The 20,007-nt window shown below is 64.8% G+C and overlaps 1 protein-coding gene across 1 annotated transcript in view; it reads left to right on the forward strand.

Moving 5' to 3' along the window:
* Positions 1-1,418: 1,418 nt before the first annotated feature.
* FOXO6 (forkhead box O6) overlaps positions 1,419-20,007 on the forward strand; it is a 33,816-nt gene continuing 15,227 nt past the window's right edge. Inside the window, exon 1 of the mRNA XM_066204448.1 lies at positions 1,419-1,889. Within this exon, the coding sequence (XP_066060545.1) occupies positions 1,464-1,889 (426 nt within the window). The 5' untranslated portion in view covers positions 1,419-1,463. The remainder of the gene's footprint in view (positions 1,890-20,007) is intronic.

Here is a 20,007-nt window from a genome sequence, read left to right on the forward strand (position 1 = left end):
TGTTCTCCATGGGGGCGCGGCTGCGCGGCGGTGGGCGGGGCCCGCCCGGGGTCTCCCCGACGGCGCTGCGGGGGCGCGGCCGGGGGGCGTGGCCCGTAGTAAAGGGGCGTGTCCCGCCGCGCGGCCGCGTTGCCCGGGGTGACGCGCGGATGCAGCCGGCACCCGTGACGTCACCCGTGGGGCGGGGCCGCTCCCCCCATTCATCCCCCCCGCGCGCGGAGCGTCCCGCCGGCGCCCATCCAATCAGCGGGCGAGGGGGCGTGGCCGCCGGGCCCCTCCAGCCAATCAGGCGGCGGCGGCGGCCCGGGGCAACAATGGGGGGCGCCCGGGGCGCACGTGGGGCCGCGGCGGGGCCGGGCGGGGGTCGCGGCCCGGGCCGGGCGGGGGGAGCGCGGTGCCGGGGAGCGGTGTCGGGGCTCTCCGCTCCGCTCCGCTCCGTCCCGCCCCGCCGCTGCCCCGCGAGGCGCGGGGGCACTCCCCTCCCCCGCCCTCCCCCCGCCCCTCCGGGCCCTCCCCCTGTGTCACGGCGGCGCCCGCATTCGGGAACGGGCACGGCGGAGGGAGGGAAGGAGGGAGCGAGCGAGCGAGCGAGCCGCGGCCGCCCCAGCATGTGGCCCGCCCGCGCCGTGGCGGCAGCGCGGCGGCGGCGGCGGCGGCGGGCAGGTGCGCGGCCGCTGAAGCGGAGCGGGGGGGCGTAGGGGCGGGAGCCGCCCGCCGCCGCCCTCGCCGGCGCTGTCAGGTGCGTGCCGCCCGCCAGCATGGCTCCGCCGTGCCGCCGGACCTAGCGCCGGGCCGCCCGCGGGAGACTGCGCCCGCCGCGCCGAGGGCTCCCCACTGTCTCCGTCCCGCTTCTCCCCGCTTAGGTGCCCCGCCGCCCGGCCCCGGAACCCGCCGGTCCCCGGCCGAGGATGCCGCCCGCCGCCGCTCGCTCCGGTTCATCTGTTGCTGCCTGACCGAGCCGCCAGCCCGATGGATGCGGCCGCCCCCGCGCCCTGCCCGCCCGCAGCCGCCCCGCTGGCTACCGAGCCGGGAACCGCTCCGGAGCTCCGCGGCTGGTAAAAACCAAACCAAAACCAAATCCGAACCAAAAAACACCCCCCCGCTTCGGCCCGGACTGGAGAGGCGGCCGAGGACCATGCAGCGTGTCCCCCAGCTCGGCGCTCCCGGCGCGGTACCGGGCACAGCCGCCTCCTAGAGCCGCCGGACCCGGGGCTCCCCCGGACTCGGGGCTCCCCCCGCCAGGACCCGCGCACCGAGCGGCTCCTCCTTCCCTTCTCCCCTCCAGCCGGGCAGGGAGCCCGCCTTCGCACTCCTCTCCCTCTCGAGATTTTGGGTTTTTTGTTGTGTGTTTGGGGTTTGTTTTTTTTTTTTTTTTTTTTTTTTTTTTTTTTTTTTTTTTTTTTTTGGGTGGAAACCGCCCGTAACTCCGGGGGGGGCTGTGGGGTGGCAGCGGGGAGGCGACCATGGAAGAAAAGCTCCAGGCGCATCAGGTGGAGATCGACCCGGATTTCGAGCCGCAGAGCCGTCCCCGCTCCTGCACTTGGCCTCTCCCCCACCCCGACTTGGCGGAGGAGGAAGATGGGGGCGCGGGGGGAACCCCGGCGCTGGCGGCCGGCGGGGACGGAGCCGAGAACGCGGCGGCCCCGGTGGAGCGCAGAGTGGCCGCCGCTCCCCCGCCGCCCCCCGGCGCGGATGTGGGGCAGCTCCGCAAGGCCAAGACCTCCCGGCGCAACGCCTGGGGCAACCTCTCGTACGCCGACCTCATCACCAAAGCCATCGAGAGCTCGCCGGAGAAGCGCCTCACCCTCTCCCAGATCTACGACTGGATGGTGCGATACGTCCCCTACTTTAAGGATAAAGGAGACAGCAACAGCTCCGCCGGCTGGAAGGTACCTGACCCCCTGACCCCAACCCCAGCGCAACTTTGCCCTCTCTCCCGAACGTGTGCCGGAGCTTGGAGGTTTCTCCCGGGGCAGCCGGAGCTTGGTCCTGGCGGGGGGGTTTGGGGGATCCCCGCCATCCTCGCAGTTGGCAAGATAAGGGCTCGGTCAAGTTTTGGGGAGAGCTGGTGCCTCGTGGTGTTGTGTTTTGGACCCGGGGTGAGCTTGTCCCTGTGTCACCCGCCGGCCTCGGGCTGAGGGGTCGGAGCGGTGCCGCCGTCCCCCGGGGAGGTCAGGGCGAGGGATGGCGACAGGCAGCGGGGTCGCGGGCGGCTCTTCCCGGTGAGGCAGCCCTGGGGCACAGTGAATGATAACCGCACCGCCACAGCTCTCCCGGCCCTGCCTCTGGGGTCCCCGGCCGTGGCAGGTCCCCGCGTGCGGGTGGCGTGGCCGGCAGGACAGCCGGAGGCAGGGCTGTTCCCGCACAGCTCTCTCCAGACTGGCTTTTACCCGGTGCGTCCCCGCTGTCTCAGCCCCCGCCTTCCCCGGGGCCGCGTCCCCTTCCCGGGGGAGCAGGCAGGCAGCACACGGTCCCCGCGGCTCCGAGCCGGCACTCCCCGGCTCTGTGCTGGGCCGGCACTGTGAGCTCGTTAGGATTCCCTGGCGCAGGCAGTACTCCCCTCTCTGTCGCTGCGAGCCGGGGATCCATGGCACCGGCAGGGACACAGAGGGTGCCGGGTCTGGGGTCAGCCCGGCCCCTGCCCCTCTGGCTGGGCTCTGCACAGAGAAGGGGGAAGAAGAGATCGGCTGTGTCCAGATGGTGTCAGTAAAAAGGAGCCGGTTTCTCTTAAGTCCTCCCCTAAGCCCTGTCACCTCCAGTGTGATTAGTGTGTTAGCAGGCTCCGGGGGCTCCCACGCCAGCCTCATGGCCCTGACACGCATGTCCTGCCTCCCTTGGGGGCAAGCAAACCCAGCCCACCTCGGGGGGTCCTTCTTGGGTGCAAACGGAGCTCTTTTGGGGCAAGAAGGCTGGGCTGTGTGGCACCTGTGCCCAGGCTGTGGGAGCTGCTGCTGTGCGGAGGCTGGGCACCCAGCCCCGGTGCGGGAAGGGTGTCAGGGCTCTGGAGGTGGTGCCTGTGTGGGGCCTCTCAAACCTCCACATGGCGTGAGATCTGCACAGCCCTGGGCACGTGCTGGGGAAAAAGGGGTCTCCCAATGTTTGCACGCCATGGGGACAGCAGGAGACATGCACTGATGGGGTCTGGAGATGTGTCAGGGCTCTGGACGGGCTGGGATGAAGAGTGGAAGGATTCCCAAGCAGTCACACGTGTCACTGGGGGCTTCATGTTGCGTGGTGTGCCCGGGGGAGGACAGGCTCAGAGCCCAGCTGCTGTTGGGTGCCAGGGTTGTTTTCAGGGGCTGCTTGCTCAGGGGGGCTCCCCTGTGTGCACCCCATCATGGGATGCTCTCCCGTTTCCTGGCCCATCGGTGGCTCGAAGCGCCTCAGCCGTGGCTCTGCCTGGGCTGTGGGCAGGTGGCTCTGCTGCCTGCGCTGCGCTGCTGGGGCTGCTTCCCTCCTGGCAGCCTCCCCTGCCCCCTGGTTTGCACTCACTGGGGTTTGAACCCCCCAGCTGGGCTGAGGGCTGCCCCGTGAAGTGCCCTGCCCACCCTGCCTGTGCTCCGGGCTGGGCAGAGCCCTGGAGCCCCTCCTGGTGCTGCCGGTGCCCAGTGCCCAGCTGGGGCTGGTGCTGCCAGGGCTGCCAACAGCCTGGAGTGAGAAGCAGAGACTCCCTTTGCATGGTGGTTTCCTCAGACACCAGCATGTCAGGGGTTAAACACCTTCCCCACAGTCCGTGGTCCCTCCTGGCTGTCCCCTGCCCTGGTGTCCCCTCCCGTGGGTGCTGGGGGAGCCCCCAGGGTGCTGGGCATGTTTTCCCTCTGGCCCCAGGCCTGGGAGAGGCATGGCAAGGCCACAGCTTTTCATTGCCCAGCGCGGCAGAGTCGGAGCGAGGTCTTGGCTGCTGCTTTGGTTGGTTCCTTCACGGCCTCTTCATGCTGCACAGAGCAGGGCGGTGGGCTCTGGGGGCCCGGCTCAGGGCCCAGCGTCCCCACGGGCATTGGTGCTGCTGCTCTGGCAGGACTTTGTGGGATCATGGAATGCTTTGTGTTGGAAGGGACCTTAAAGACCATCTCATGCCACCCCCTGCCATGGGCAGGACACCTTCCACTAGAGCAGGTTGCCCAGAGCTGTGTTCAGTCTGGCCTTGAACACTTCAAATCCAGCTCTTCTCCAAACCCCCTCTGCCTTGCTCCGGCACTGGGGAGACCTTCACAGCCGGACCCCTTCCTGCATCCAGCTGGCAGTGGGGATGCTGGACGTGCAGCTGGCTGTGGTGCCTGAGGTGTCTGTCAGGAATGTGTGCCCCAGGCTGGTGGTTGTCTCTTGGAGGGGAAGGCTGTTGGCAGGGGTTGCGTTTTGGGGTCAGGCCTCTCCTTCCCCACCAGGCTGCGCATTGCATGACACGGTTTCATAAAACCACAGAATCTTGGAATGGTTTGGGTTGGAAGGGACCCTAAAGCTCATCTCATTCCACCCCCTGCCACGGCCACGGACACCTTCCACTATCCCAGGTTGCTCCAAGCCCCATCCAGCCTGGCCTTGGACACTTCCAGGGATGGAGCAGCCACATCATTCAGGGTGACATAAACTGAGGGACAGAACCCAAACCCCCGAGCCATGCCCAGCTTTGGGACCGCTCAGGGCCAGCACCGGGACCAGTCTGGGTCTGATGGGGAGCACAGAGGGGATTCTCTGGCTGCTGATCCTCGGGAAGTTCTTCCCCCCACGGGCTGAGCCGGCCTGTCGGGCTTGTGCACCAGGAGCTGCTGCTGCTGCTGCTTCCCGATGCAGGGCAGCGGGCGCCCGCTGACTGACAGTTCTGCTTAATTAGGGAGTTGTTATTTTATCAATTCCAAAGCGCTTGAAGTTTTCTGCTCCAGCTCACGCTTTCCTCTTGTTAATGGGAAACCAACACCCTTCGTCAGAAAGGCAGCGGCACTGATGCATTTTAAAGGGTTCTGCTTGCTCCGGTTTGACATCCAAAATATAACAATCAAGCCATCAGCTGGTGGATGCCTGTTTGATGCGGCTCTGACAGCGCTGAAAACCTTAATTTCCCAGCCCTCCCTCCACCTCCTCCTCCTTTATACTGCCGGGTTGGTAGCGTGGCGGCTGTGCCTGGCATGGGGGCCGGGGCTGCCGTGCAGAGACAGCCCCCTGCCAGGCTCCACCGTCCTCCTGCAGGGCACAACGGAAACGGATTAGGGAGGAAAAGGTGTGGAAACGGTGTCGTGGGAGTGGGAGCGGGGTCACAGTTCTCATTGCTGCTGGAGGATTTGGGGTTCCGGGCTGCTCCCCCTCCCTGCTGCCCTGTGCACCCCTGAGCTGCGGCCAAGGGGGAGGGTCCCGCTGGGCGCCCCGGAGGATCCTTGCAGGGAGCAGCTCCTGGCTCTGTGGCTCTCTGGCTGGTGCCACCCCCTGCCCTTCCCCTCTTGGATGGGGACAGTGCCTCTGGAGCCTTGCCCAGTGTGGCTGGAGAGGCTCCAGCCCAGCGCCTGGGACCGATGGGGATGGCTCTGCCCTCACGGAGGGCAGCCCCAGTGCCACGAGGGCGGGGGTGCTGCCACTGGGGTGGGAGGCAGTTCCAGGCCGGATGGCGATGGGGTGACCTGGCTCTGGGGGTGCACATCAGGCTTGCTCCCGCTTGTGCTGGGCTTAGCAGTGTGGGCAGCCCCCGGCTCGGGGTGGGCACCCCGGGCCGAGCGTGGGCTGGCCGCTCAGGGCTCCCCTTGGGCCAGCTTGGCTCGGCTCGGCTCGGTCACGGATCCCATCCTCGCCATATATGGAGATTTTTCCAGCGGCAGGGAGAGCCCGATGCTCCCCGGAGAGCTGCCCTGGGCTGGGAGCAGAGGGGCTGGGAGAGCCTGGTCAGTCCCTGGAGCATGCAGGGCCAGGGGGAGCTGCCGGCTCCTTCACCTGGGGGAACCCCTCTGCTCCGGCTCCACACAGCTCCTGGACACGCCAGCCTGACTCTCCTGTCCCCACAGCTGCAACATCCCCTTGTGTGGGGGACCCCCCTCCCTTTCCCACAGCACAGGCAGGGTCCCTCTGCATGCTGAGCTGGGGTCTCTGACCCTTCAGTACCACGGGGCTGCAGCGGGGGTCTCCCCACCTGCCCCAGCTTTGCCCAGGGATGGGGGAACCCACTCATACCCCCCTGATGTGCTGCAGGGCTGCTGTGGCTGTGAGGAATCCCCTGTCCTCCTGCCCACCTCATTTCGCTCTCTCCTTTTGGAGGTTTTCATTTTCTAATTTTTTTTTTCTTTTTTCCCCCCTCTCTCCCTTCTTCTGGAATCGCTTCTCATGCAGCGCTAACTGCTGAAGTAACACAAACCTGCTAAATGGTCCGGCTTTATGATAGCATAAAAATGATACTACAGAAGCGAGTGGGGCTTTATTAAACCCCAGGGAAAGGCTCCAAATGAACAGCTTGCTCTGCTCTTAGCTTCCTCCCCCCACTTCCCCCTTTATTTTTAATAACCACTGGAATATAAACTAGAGTTAAGATCCTGTGGACTAGAAGAGCGCTTGCAGCCTGGCATTCTCACCATCCTTCCCCCCGTGGATCCCTGTGTGCATCCCTCCCTCTGTTTCCTGGTGCTGGGATGGGAGGAGGACCAGCATTCTGGGCTAGGAAATGGATTTTGTAATTAAAAAGCCTTGTAAATATTTTTTAGGGAGGCTGTGGGTGGGGCCAGGCGTGTTTTGGGAGTGAGCTGGGGCTCCTTGGCCTGGCTTCCCATCCCAGTGGGAGCCTCACTGGGATGCTGCTGGCAGGGGGAGGCCCTTCGGGCTTAAAGGAGGGGGGTTGGACACCTGTCACCTCCGGGTCCTTGCACGGAATTTACAGGAGGGGGATGGAATGTCCCTGCCCCATCCATCAACAAGGTCTGGGCATGGCTGCCCCCTCCATCCCTGGCGTTCATCCCAGGCCTCACAGCCACCGTGTCCTTGAGTCTCCCGTGGGGATGCTCTGGAGCTGGCTCTGGGTCTCCCCTTGCCCTGACACCCCCCTGCACCCCGACCCTGCCTGCGGGGAGGCAGCTGCCCCCCCCTGCCCCCAGCGCGGTGGGCTCCCTGCTCCCGGCTCACGTTACTTTGAATTATCCCGACACTTCCCGCCGGCTGCCGGCGAAGGTGCCTGGTTAGTGCCGAGGTGAAAGGCACTTTGGGTTACGGAAGGACACGCGGAGGCTCGCCTGTCTGCCGCTGAGGCTCGTTTTGGACAGCATCTGTTCATTATTATGTGGTGCCTTGGCCGGGTGCCAGCCAGGGGAACTGAAAGCCCCGGCACAAAGCTCGCTTTCACCCGCTGCGGGGAGGAGGAGGAGAGGGAGGAGGAGGAGGAGGAGGCACCCGGCGCTGGGCGGGGAGCCCGGGGACCCCCGAGGCAGGCTGGTTCCTTCCTTCCCAGCAGGGATGCTCCAGCAGGGATCCCAGGGCATCCCGAGCTGCTGCCTGCTGTGAGGTGTCAGAATCATGATCCGACTGGTTTGGGCTTGAAGATCATCTTGTTCCAACCCCCCTGCCGTGGGCAGGGACAACTTCCACTAGGAGATGTCCACCCCTGGGACTGCTGCTGTCCTGTGGGGTGGGGGTCAGCAGCAGGATGGAGTGGTATTGGGGTCTGTGTGGCTGGTGTCAACACGGGACTCATTTGTCCCCTCCCCAGGACCCCCGTGCCACTCTGCGTCCCTGCATGCCCAGCAGGGCTTGGAGCAGGGCGGCTCTTGGGCTTTTCCACTTTGTACACACTGAGCCAGGGATGCAGCAGTGACGCAGCCCAGCTCCTGCTCCCTGGGGCCTGTAGGGCCGAGGAGATTTCCCAAACAGCCCAGGACGCTGGCAGTGGGATGGCTCCACCCTTAGTGCTGACAGACACCTGTCTGTGGGGCTGGGCACATCCCAGGGGGTGCAGGCAGCGATGCTGCCGGGCACCTGCAGTCTCTGCAGGAACGTGTCCCCTCGTGTGTCCCCTTGTGTGTTCCTGTGCCTGGGCTCCCCACACGCGCTCAGCCCACACCCTGCAGGAGGATGCATGTCAGGTGTGCCAGGGCAGCACGGGAAGGACCCTCAAACACCTCAGGCTGCCTCCTACTGAGCACTGCACCTCCCTGCTGGGAGCGTGGGCTGGTGACAGTGTCCCCCTGTCCTCAGGGGGACCCTGGGGGGACAGCGTGTCCTTGGTGACACAGCGTATGTCCTTTGGGGCGCAGGCCCTGGTGGCTGTTGAAGGCTGTGGCTGTGTGGCTGGGGGTAGCCCAAGCTGGGGCACTGAGCAGCCACCTTTGATTTACTTGGGACGGGGGCAAAAAAAGCCCCACCGATTCAAAGCCACACAGAACACCCCCCCCAAAACGCAAGAGGCACGGAGGAGAAGAAAGGCAGGGGTTGTTGGCAGGCGCCTGGCGCGGTGCCAGCGCGGGGACGCTCCGGAGCAGACATGCCAAGCTGTAATTGCAGACAGGCTCATTTCGAGAGACGAGACGGTTATTTTTAACTCGCTTTAAGGTAATGCACTGATCTCCTGCCTGTGGGTTCAAAAGTTCACCCCCCCCTCCCCAAAACCCCCTTGGCTCGCTGGCCCCATGGGGGTACCTCTGGTCAGGCCGTGAGTGACCCCTGGGAAGCACATCCTGGTCCCCACAGCTCCACACCCGGGCAGCCTGGCACTGCCCACGGCCTCGCCCTCCTCGGGGCAGCCGTGGTGTCTCCCGGGGAGTCTGGCTCATCTCCTGTGGGACTGGGAGGAGGCTGCAGCCAGGCCAGCCCTGGGGTGTGGAGGAGATGGGCATTGGTGGGGCTGTGCCGGCTCCATGCCCAGCCCTGGCGCTGCTGAGGTCCCCAGGGACCGTGCAGGGGATGGGTGCTGCGTGCCAGGGTGCCAGATCCTGCTGGGAGCCCGAAGGGAAAGCCTTGCCCTGCTCTCGGTGGTGGCACTGCCCACTTTCCAGGCCCCCAAGCACTTTCCAGTGCTGGCCACGCTGCACTGGTGATTGTGCTGCCCCAGGGATCGCTGGCATCTCCTCCAGACTCGCAGCAGTGACAGGGCAGTGTAGGGGTGCTGGGACATGGGTTCCCCCCTCCTCAACCCCACAGGAGGGTTGAGCCTGTGGACCCACCTGGCTGGAGCAGCCCATGAGCCCGGTGCTCTCAGTGCCATTCATCGGCCTAGGCTGAGGATATGTGGCCACCTCAGCCCTGGTTTTTTTCCTTAAATACATTGCACAGTGCCAGGAGGGCATCGGGGGCAGCTTTCCTACCCTGGGACAGGGTGTCCCTGGGATCCATGCACTGCCAGCCCGGGGAGCCTGGAGATGAGCCTGGCACCTGGTCCCCAGCCCTCTGCCCAAAACCATCTGAAGGGGAAGTGGAGCAGAAACGCCCCAGAACGCGTCAGGTTTGGACCTGTTCTAGCTGTGATTAATCCTTTCCCCCCTCCCCAGCCTCTCGCAGGAGCTCAGCAGCTGGGAGCCGGCGGGGATGGGGCCCCGGGGTGCTCCCGAGCAGGAGCAGCGTGTCCGGCCCCTGTCCCCAAACGCCCTCTCGCCCTGGTTGGTGGCGTCAGCAGTTTGCCAGACGGCCGGGAACTCCCTGCATGGCTGAGATGGCTTTTGTCCTCGGCTGTCGCATGGCTGGGGCCGCCAGCTGCAGGTGCCGCGCTGCTTCCCCGCTGCCGCCTCGGCATTTCCCTCCCCTCGCACGTCGCTGCTTTCGGCAGCAGCGCTGAGCTTCGGGGTTTGGGGGAATCCAGGGGGAGCTGAGGCTTTCAGAACGCCTTTCGTGGCATTTCGTCGCTCGTCCCGGCTCGCTGCCGGCCCCTGTGGCAGCGCGGCGGCGGCCGGAGCCGATAAATCAGGGAGCAGAGCCCGGCTGCGGCGGGGTGAATTGTGGTGCCATTATCCATAATGAGTTCGGCGGGGATGGCACGGCACGGCCGCGGGGAGCCTGGCACGGCGGGAGCCCTGGGCAGCCCGGCCAGGTCATTCCCGGACTGTGACCCTGCCGGAGCCGGGGGCATCTCCCGGCTCCGGGACGGACACGGCCACAAGCTCTTTGTGCAGTGCCAGGAGATGGGGAGGGCTGCCCGGCATCCCCGCGCAGCGATGGGGAATGGGGCGTGTGGGGACATCGATGGCTCCATACCGGCACCTGTGAGTGCTGCGGGAGTGCCTCACCATGGCACGGTGAGGTTCGGAGCATCCCCGGAGCCTGCCCGGGGGCTGCTGGATGTATTTGATAGTGCGGGGTTGGAAACATCCAGCGGGAGAGCCAGGGAGACCGGGATTGCGACCGTGCTTAGGACCCTGCTTAGGACCCTGCTGTGACCTCCTTTAGCAGTGGCTGCTTCCTGCGGTGGTGTCAGGGCACTGGGCGCCGTCCCATCCCACGGCACAGCCGGCTGGAGCTCTGCTGGCTGCTGGGAGTGGTTTTTCCAGCAGGATGAAGATGGGCGAGTGCCCGTCTCCGCCCGTCTCTGCCCAGCCACACCACTAGGTCCGGGCAGCCAGGACACACCAGCCCCATCATCTCCTCCCTGCATCCTGGCCAGAGCCCCCCTCCTCTCCCTGCCCCAGGTGCAATGTGTGTGTGGGATGCGGGGGGAAGGATTCACAAGCTCACGGAGCGACAGACTTATAAATTTTGGCTTTTTTTTTCGAGACTGTCAAACCTATGCCTGTCCCAGGGATGTAAGACAGCATTTTATTGCTGCCTGCTTGATGGTTGTTCCCTTCTCCTCCGTGGCTGTGATTTATCTCTGCACTTTGCGCTGATTGGATTAGAAGTTTAAATGCTAAGGGTGCATAACAATATATTTTTCTTATTAATATTAAAAAATCATTATTGGATTTTTTATAGTTCTGTTTTGAATTGAATCCCCTTGCTTGATTTATTCTCTCTCCCAGAGTAGAATTTAATGCTAATAGGAACAATCATTGCTTTGTTTTGAATCTTTGACTGTTTGGAAAACTTTCCGTGCAAAGGGAAATTACAGCATTATTAAGAGTCCATTAAAAGAGGGTTTGCCCATTCCTGGCTATTACCTGTAAGCTGGAGGGAAAACAAAAAAGCCAAGACAAGGAATCTCTTTTTCAGAGTTTCTGCTCACACCCTTGCCGAGGTGTAACGCAGTGATGGTGCTGGTTGTTAAAATCGGCTCTGTTCTGTCTCAGGGATGAATTTCGAGTCCTGCTGGGTTGGTGCCGGGTGGTGAAGGTGTGTGTGGCAGTGGAGTTCACAGGTGAAAGGCAGGAGCTGACTGTGGGACTGGGGGGTAGCTCTGCTTCCCGATGGATTTCATGTTTTTAAGGAAAACAGGAGGAACAGGACGGCGGCTCACGCCTGTGGCAGCGTGTCCCCAGCACTGCGGGCACCAGCCAGAGGGATGGAGGATGCCGAGTTCCCCCTTTGCCTGGGGACGCCCAACCCTCTGCCCATGTGTGGGGACCACCCCGTGCCCACCCAAGCCCTGGGACCCACCGTGTCCTCCTGGTTGTGCCCATTGTGCTTCATGTTCTGGCAGCCACCTGCAGTAGAGCTGGGCACAGCCCCACGGGCAGCCCTGGGGAGCAGGGCCAGGCAGGGGGGATGGGGCAGGGGCTGGGGACACGGTGCCAGGCAGGTCAGATGGGGCAGGGGACACAGTGCCAGGCAGAGGGGATAGGGCAGGGGCTGGGGACATGGTGCCAGGAAGGTCAGATGGGGCAGGTGGGATGGGGCAGGGGCTGGGCACACGGTGCCAGGAAGGTGAGATGAGGCAGGTGGGATGGGGCAGGGGCTGGGCACACGGTGCCAGGAAGGTGAGATGAGGCAGGTGGGATGGGGCAGGGGCTGGGCACACGGTGCCAGGAAGGTGAGATGAGGCAGGTGGGATGGGGCAGGGGCTGGGCACACGGTGCCAGGAAGGTGAGATGAGGCAGGTGGGATGGGGCAGGGGCTGGGCACACGGTGCCAGGCAGCTGGAGACGTGCCTGGGGCGGGTGCAGCGGCAGTGGGGAGCTGTGCCAGGCCTGGCAGGCAGCAGCGGGGCTGGCAGGGCACCACAGCCTGCCTGGGCATGGCAGGGCAGGCCTGGGCACCCACGGCCCTGCGGCACCGGGGGAGCAGGAGGGTGGGGTGTGGGCTGTGGGGTGTGGGGGGCATAGCTGGGAGCGGCAGGAATGTCGGCCCCAGGCACGCAGGGGCTGCGTCGTTGGCATGAAGTTCCCTGCAGGGCTGTGCCGTGCCAGGCCAGCACCCTGCACCCCAAAAACTGCACCTGGCACCCCTCACTCTGCTCCCCAAAATCTGCACTCGCTATCCTGCATGTGCACGCCTCACTCTGCTCCCCAAAGCCCGCACTTGTGCACCCCAGAACTGCACTCTCCTCCCTTCAGCACGCATTGTGCTCTCCGATCTCTGCCCCCCAAACCCTGCACACTCTTCCCTGCATCCTGCCCCCCAACCCTGCATGCTCTTCCCTGCATCCTGCCCCCCAACCCTGCACACTCTTCCCTGCATCCTGCCCCCCAACCCTGCAGCCTGCACCCCACCTGCAGCACTCCCTCCCACATGCACTTCGTGCCATCCTGCACCCCACACCCTGAACCCACACACAGAGAAAACCCCCTGTGCTTGCTGGGAATCCCAAACCTGCACCCACTGCCTCTGCCCCACACATCTGCCCCTTGGAGAGCTCCACGCCTTGGAGTCAAGACTGGGGCACTGCTCCCTGTCCCTCGGGGGTTCCCAGTCAGCCCAGTGCACTGTGAGCACTGGGACACTCTCTTCTGCTGGGATTTTGTGCCAGTTCCCACAAGTCCTGATGTGCTTGGCTCTGCCTCCCAGCCCCTCTGTGCTCTGTGGGTTATGGGGTGTCACTGGGGGGAACCCCTGACCCCCTGGCCCCATGGCACAGCAGCAGCAATAGTTGGGATGGATCCCAGACCGCTCTGGGGGTGCAGTGCTGGTCTGTGCTGCAATGGGGTGAGGATTCCCGGATTCCCAGCATCATGTTCTCAGGTGTCCTCCCACGTGCCAGGACTTCCTGGCTGAGATTTCCCGCTGCCCATTCCAGGCCAGGCAGTTCTGGGATCCCGGCAGGATCCGCTCACCCCCCGGGCAGGTTTTTTGGCTGGCCCTCTCCTGTTTTCCCTCCCTCCTGGAGCCTGAGTGCACCAGCCAAGGAACGGGAGGCTCCTGCCAGGCCCCCGTGCCAGTGGTGGGACTGTCACTGACTGCGGGGCTTTGAGGGGGGACCCAGTATGGGGGGACATGGGGTTACCACCAGGATGCTCGGTGGGGTCTGGGCAGGTCCCTCTGTGCCTGTCCCCGAGGTCAGGGACACCTCTCTGCCCGTGAGGGTCTCAGGGGATGATGAGCCTACGGCTGGGGATTGGGCAGTGAGGTGGGGAGATGTGGGGTGCAGGGCTGTGTGGTGCAGGGCTGGAGATTTGGGGTATGGACTGTGCAGAGTGGGGTGCAGGGCTGGGAGGTGGCTGCTTGCAGAGGGGCCAGTCTGGCTCCCCAAGGCTCCCAGTTTAACCAGCAAGGTCCCAGCTGCAGGGGTCTGGGGCAGGACCCCCCCAGCCAAGGTGCTGAGGTGGCTCCTCAGCAGGGGACAGGTGCCTGGGGTCCCCTCCTGCCTCACTGAGGCCACCCCCATGGTGACACAGCCCCGGCGAGACAGTGGGACCCCCCTCCCTGTCCCCAGCCCTCCCCACAGCTCAAATCCTGCTCCTGGTGTGGACAGTGAGCAGAACCGGCGGCTCCAGCCGTTATCCCCGTGCCCTGAAGAATTCATGGCAGCAGGTTCCAGCAGAGCCTCTCCCTGCCCTGCTGCCCCCAGCTGCCCCCCAGCATCGCCTTTGGGGGTGCTGTGGGTGGGGACATCGGGGGGGGTTGCACAAGGGGCTGGCCGGGCAGGGGGGTGGGACACACGGGGGCTTTGTCACCTTCAATCAGCTGCCAGGGGTTGGGGGTGACACGGGGATGGAGGGGCAGGTAGCCCCAGGACCACTGCCCTGCTGCTGCCCCAGCCCTGTGGCCCAGTGTCCCCCTTGTCACCGTGCCGGGGAAGGGGGACAGAGCTGATTTCGCTGCCTGGCTCAGGACACCCCGTCTTTTCGGGGGTCTGTGCATAAATGCAGCTCTTCCTGCAGGGCTGGACTCGCTCCAGGGTGGGTCAAGCCTCCCCATGCAGCCGGGATCTGGCTGCGGGGTCGGGAGCAGCGAGGGGTTAAACGCACTAAAGCCGGTGTGAAACTTTTGGCTGGGGGAGCCGCAGGCAGAAAGTGCATTTGTAGCCGCAAGTGGCTGCCTTGAAGACGATCCAGATTTGTCTGGGAGCCGTCTGCTGCTAAAACCCTTTGATCCACTTACTTCTCCCCGGGGAGCTCCCTGCAGCTCTGGTGCTAATGCCCCCGTGGCGACAGGGGCTGAGCTGCCAGACGGATGCAGGGGAGACCCCCCCTCTCCCCTCCCGCTGCCAGGGAAGAGAGCAGCCGCAAAAAAATGATGGGAGGGGGGGAAATAGAGGGGCTTGGGAATACAGGAGTGATGCCACCAGGCTTAATCCACGGGGTGCAGGGAGTGGGAGAGGGTTTGGCTGTTCCTGGGCTGTGGGGAGGGATGGAGGACAGAGGGATGGAGGCATGGGGAGTGAAGGGATTCGGGGATGGAGGGATTCAGGGATGGAGGAGGTTTGGCTGTTCTCAGGCCGTGGGCAGGGATGGAGGGAGCGTTGCCAGGTGGCTCCCAAGATGCCAGGGTTTCTGGTGGTGGTGGTGGGAGGGTTTGTATCGTTGGTGTCTCCCCGGGACTGCTGATCTGGGGGGTCCCAGCCCCAAGGCCGGCTGCCCCAGTGCTCCGTGGGCAGATCCTACTGGGCAGCCAGACCTGCTGGGTCAGGGGACTCAGGTGGTCAAGTGGCTGGGAGGGGAAGGCAGGAGAAGGGCAGGCAGGAGGCAAATCCTGTGGGTTAAATGGGATACTGGTGGTTTGGGATCATAGAGACTCCTTTGCTGTTACCAGAGGAAATGTTTAAAGATTGGGAAGCTGAAATCAGCTTCTGTACTGGACCTCAAACCACAGAATCCCAGACTGGTTTGGGCTGGAAGGAACCTTAAAGCTCATCCTGTCCCATCCCCTGCCACGAGCAGGGACACCTCCCACTGTCCCAGGCTGCTCCAAGCCCTGTCCACTGGCCTTGGACACTGCCAGGGATCCAGGGGCAGCCACAGCTGCTCTGGGCACCTGTGCCAGGGCCTGCCCACCCTCCCAGGGAGGATTTCCTCCCCGATATCCCATCTCTCCCTGCCCTCTGGCAGTTAAGTGGAAAATTCCCGTTTTCCTCTGGGTGTCAGGATTGAAGGCTGTGCTCAGCTCTCCCGCGTGGGCAGCTCCATCTCCCCAGATCCCCACCGTGGATGGGTGTCACCCTGTGCCTGTGGGTCCCCGAGGCTCCTGGCAGGGCAGCAGTGCTGTACAGCTGGGACAGCATCACTGACGGGGCTGGCACCATGGGGGGACATCCCCCTGGCACCCCCATACCACCCACAGGCCAGTTAGGGATGGACCATCTGCACAGGCTGCCAGCCTGTGCCCAGAGCAGGATGGGGCTGGGGGCAGGACCAGGGCGACAGTGACCCTGTGGGCAGGACAAGGGGGACAGTGGCCCTGAGGGCAGCACCAGGGGGACAGTGACCTCCCCCCTCCTGGGGTTTGGCATCTGGCAGCTCAGGAGGGGTTCGGAGGGCGCTGCCAGCAGCCGTGTCCGCTGGTGGGGAGGGGAAAATCCCACGGAGGCGCTGGCGGAGCCGCAGGAGAGGCCAGGGGACGGTCAGAGCCGGGGACAGCCAGGGCTGGGGACGGTCACGGCGGGGTCCCGAGGGCTCCGGGAGGGCTGCAGGGGCGGGATGGAGGTGTGAAGGGAGGCGAGCGGGGAGCGAACAAAAGCCGCATTGAGTGACAGAGCGCGGCCGCCAGCGGAGCAGGAGCCCGGCCAGGAAAAACAGGCCCTGGAGCGGGGAGCGGCACATCGTGTCCCTGGCCGCGGCCGCCGCGGCCTCGGTACATTCTGTAGCGGAGGAAGCTGGCGCAGGCACGGGCTGGCTCGGGCGCAGCTGCCCCGGGGAACAGCCACGGGGCGCTCGGCGGCGGCAGCAGCAGCAGCAGCGCTGCCCCCCGAGCCCCCCGAGCCTCCCGGGACCCCCGGGGCCGCCCCATCCCCCGGGGGCCGGGCGGGCAGACAGCGAGCGGGCGCCGTGCCCAGGAATTCGAGGATGGTTTGCAGGCGGCGCTGCCCGGGCAGCAGCGGCTAATTCAGGATAATTCAATTACAGCTCCGTGTCACGAAGCTCCGGCGGCGGGTGGGGGGCGGCCGGGGGGCCCCGCGGGCGGGGGGTGGCCTGGGAAGGGCTGCCAGGAGCCCCGGGCATCCCCGGCATGGGGTGTCCTGTCGCCCCCAGCTCTGCGGGGAGACCCTCGGGCAGGGTGTTGTACCCACAGCCTGGGGACCCCCAGAGGTGTGAGCCCCGGTGTGCTCAGACCCCTCAGGATGGGCTTCCAGGGGGAAAGAATCGTGCAGCTTTCCTGCGGGGATGTGTGACTTCCCGTTGCTTCCAACACCTCCTCCTCGCTCCTTGCCATCCTGGCACCCGCCCCAGCCCTGCTGCAGCCCCCACCTCACAGGAACACCCTAAAATTAACATCCAGGGGGGCTGTGGATGGGTTCAAGCCCCTGGGTGCAAGTTCAGGGCACTGTCACTGCAGTCCAGAGCTGGTTTGTTCCGGTGCTCTGGTTCCCTCTGCCCGTTTTGGGGCATTTTGTGACACCCTCCCACCCAGACACCTCTTTTCGGTAGTTTAATTTCCAAGCGTCTGATTCCTCTGACTGACACACAAACCCCCAGTGGCGGTGTGGACCTGGGGAAGGTCCTGTGGGGCCGTGAGCTCCTGCCACGGTGATGGCTGAACCCACAGCCCAAGGCATCGCTGCCGGTTTGTAGGGGACAGCTTTACTGGGGGCTCTTGCTCCAGAGAGCCGTCAGCGATCAAAAACAGTCCTGAGGGTGCTGCAGGGCCCGGCCCAGAGCATCTGCACTTCCTCCTCGCTGCAGGAGGGAGCTTGCTCCCACTGCTCCGGGCTGAGTGGCCCCGTGGGGCCGTGGCACCGCGGCGTGGATCCGGATCCTCCCTCGAGCTGCACCGGGACCGGCTGCCTCGGCAGCTCTGGCTGATGTAATTTTTGCCATTACAGGTGAAAAAACGGCTCCGCCTCGGGTGGCAAACTCCCCCAAGGCGGGCGGGAGGGGGTTGTTGTGTTCCTGTTGCTTTGCAGCAGCCTACAGGGATCCCGCTGCCTCCCCAGGGAGGCTGCCTGCTTCCCCTCCTCCTCCTCCTCCTCGGGCTGGCTGTGCTGGCTGAGTCCTTCCAGAGCCGTGCTTGGGGGGCAGAGGCTGCCCCACACCGCCCCAGCAGCCCCCCTGGGTTGCTTCTACCCCTGGTCCTGCGGGGTTTGTGCCTGGTCTGCCAGCATTCCTGCATCCCGCTGCCTGCCCGTGGGAAGCATCCCTGTGTCCCGCCTCAGGCGGTGCAGGTGCAACCCAGGGATGGCTGCAGGGGACGTGGCTGTGGCTTTCCTGCCACCCTGTGCGATCAAACAGCGCTCACGGGTGGGGGGACACCCTGCCCGGGGTGATGGTGCATCCCCGGTGGTAGAGTTTGCGACACTGGGAAGAATCCTGAAGCGTTCCTGGTGTTCCTGAGCCCTGGGAGGGAAAAGCAGAGGCTGGGATTGAGCTGAAGGTGGCACAGGGATGCAAAGGTTCCCCTCCTCCATGGGATGGGGGGGGGGGGGGGAGCTGCAGGCAGGGGAGCGTGTCCCTGGGTGCTGTTTTGTGGAGACCCAGGGAGCAGAGTGCCCAGCCAGAGCTGGCGTGCAGTGGCTTCTCTGTCCCTGCTCCACCGGCCCAGCAGAGCAGCCCCAGGTGGGGTGGCAATGTCCCCAAGGGGAAAGTCCCCTCCTCATGGCCTCACCAGTGCCCCGGGGGGATGGCACTGGGAGAGCCAACCCCAGGGTACGTGCCACAGGGCACCAACCCCTGCTGGGCTGAAACTGGGCTGCGCTGCCCCCACCCCAGCACCCACCTTACCTGCGGGATGTCGCCTGCTGTTTCCCTGGCAACGGCGATGGCATCCCGCACACCTCGGGCAGAGTTTCCCTGCATCCCCTGCGATGTCATCCCTGTTGCCCGGGTAACCCAGCATCCGGGAGCTCTGGCAGGCAGGTACTGGGGGTCCCCAGCTGCCTTCTGCTGTGCCCAGCCACTCGCCACCTGACAGCTCCGTGCTGGTGTGGGGGCCCGTGGTGGCCTCGGCTGGTGGGGGACAGGCTGACAAGTCCCAGAGCTGCTCTCTCTAAGGCAGGGATGGAAGGATGAGGCACGAGCCTGGCAGATTTGGGGGAGCTGTCAACAGAGCCCACTCTGTTCCCTGCAGGTGCCTCGTGGGTCTGCCGAGTGTGGGAGCCACGGGCAGCTCGGGGTGGGAGGAAAAGCAAGGCCTGGGGACACGGCTTGCACACAGGGCTGGGGGCAGTGTCAGGGTTTGTGGGCAGTCAGTGTTCCCAAGGGAAGAGGAGCCAGGGGATGCTGGCAAGTGTCCAGGACAGCTGGTCAATCCTGGACTTACCTCGGGGTACCTGGTCGTGGCAGGAGGGCATTGGTGAGGTGGGTTAAGCGCCCCAGTGCAGTTGGGGTGTTTGCCTGCAGCTGATGACGCCCTTCACGCCATGAGCCCATCCAGGGGTGAGTGTCCCCCGTGCTCTGTGAACAGCTTTGCCCTGTCACACTCCAAGTGGCGTGTCCCCCGCTGTCCGTGCACATCCTGGGGGGACCAGACACCCCCTGAGCCCTGCAGCATCAGATCCCGGGCAGGGGATGCTGGGAGCCTCCCAGGATGGGCAGTTCCAAGTGCTCTCTCCAGCAGTGGCTGCAGAGCCAGGAAATTCCCCTGCCGAGGCGGCAGCTCAGCCCTGCCCAGGGAATGTGTTTGGATGAAATTGGAGCCTGCAGCGCGGCGCTGGCCAGGATTCCCCCGTGGATCCTGGGCTGTGCCCCGTGTGCTGCGCTGGGAGCTGAGCTGAGCTCCTCTGGGATGGTTCTGGGGAGCCACGGCCCTGCTGGCAGCCAGCCCATCCTGCACAGACCCCCTTGGGAGCACCACCACCACTGCCAGCACCGAGGGGATCCAGCCACCCCATCCTGGGGCAGGGGATGTCCCGGGGGTCCCGCTTTTCCCACCCATCAGTGGGGCTGGGCTCACAGGGCTCAACCCCACGAGCGTGAATGAGTTTGTCGGTGATACCAGGGGTCTGTGGGGTGATACCAGGAGTCTGTGTGGTGATATCAGGGGTCTTTGGGGTGATGTCAGGGGTCTCTGTAGTGATACCTGGGGTCTATGGGGTGGTATCAGGGGTCTGTGGGGTGATACCAAAAGTCCAGGTGACAACGGAGATCTGTGGGGTGACACCAAAGATCCGTGAGGTGACACCGTGGGCTCAGCCACAGGGATCTGTGCTCAGTGGGTGCCTGGAGGCTGCTGGCAGTGCCTGGGGGGGCATCGGGGTGTGCGAATCTCCTGCCTGGAAGGGTTTTATCCCTGGCACAAGGCCCTGCACATTCTGGGGCACAGGGGGGCTTCAAGCCCACCCTTGGGCAGCTGCTGAGCATGAGGGAAGCCTCCCCCCCTCCTCCACCTCCTCCTCCTCCTCCTCCTCCTCCCCTCCTGCTCCTGCTGGCTCCCTGTGCTGTAGGCACAGGCTGCTGGGACCCCAGCCCGGAGCTGGGGGTGTCTGCCATCAGCAGGTGCAGAGCAATGAACAAAAGGGGTCAGCTGAGCCAGCAGGGGGGCAGGGGACACGGGAGGGGGGCTGGGGGCCGTGACTGTCGGTGTCCCTGTGCAGGGTGGTGGGCACTGTGCCACGAGGGTGTGACTGCAGCAGCGTGTGACACCCCACTGCAGGCT

Source organism: Chamaea fasciata, unplaced genomic scaffold (genome assembly GCF_029207755.1).
Source record: "Chamaea fasciata isolate MVZ Bird 193981 ecotype frontalis unplaced genomic scaffold, bChaFas1.0.hap1 SCAF_26, whole genome shotgun sequence".
Classification (NCBI taxonomy): Eukaryota; Metazoa; Chordata; class Aves; order Passeriformes; family Sylviidae; genus Chamaea; species Chamaea fasciata.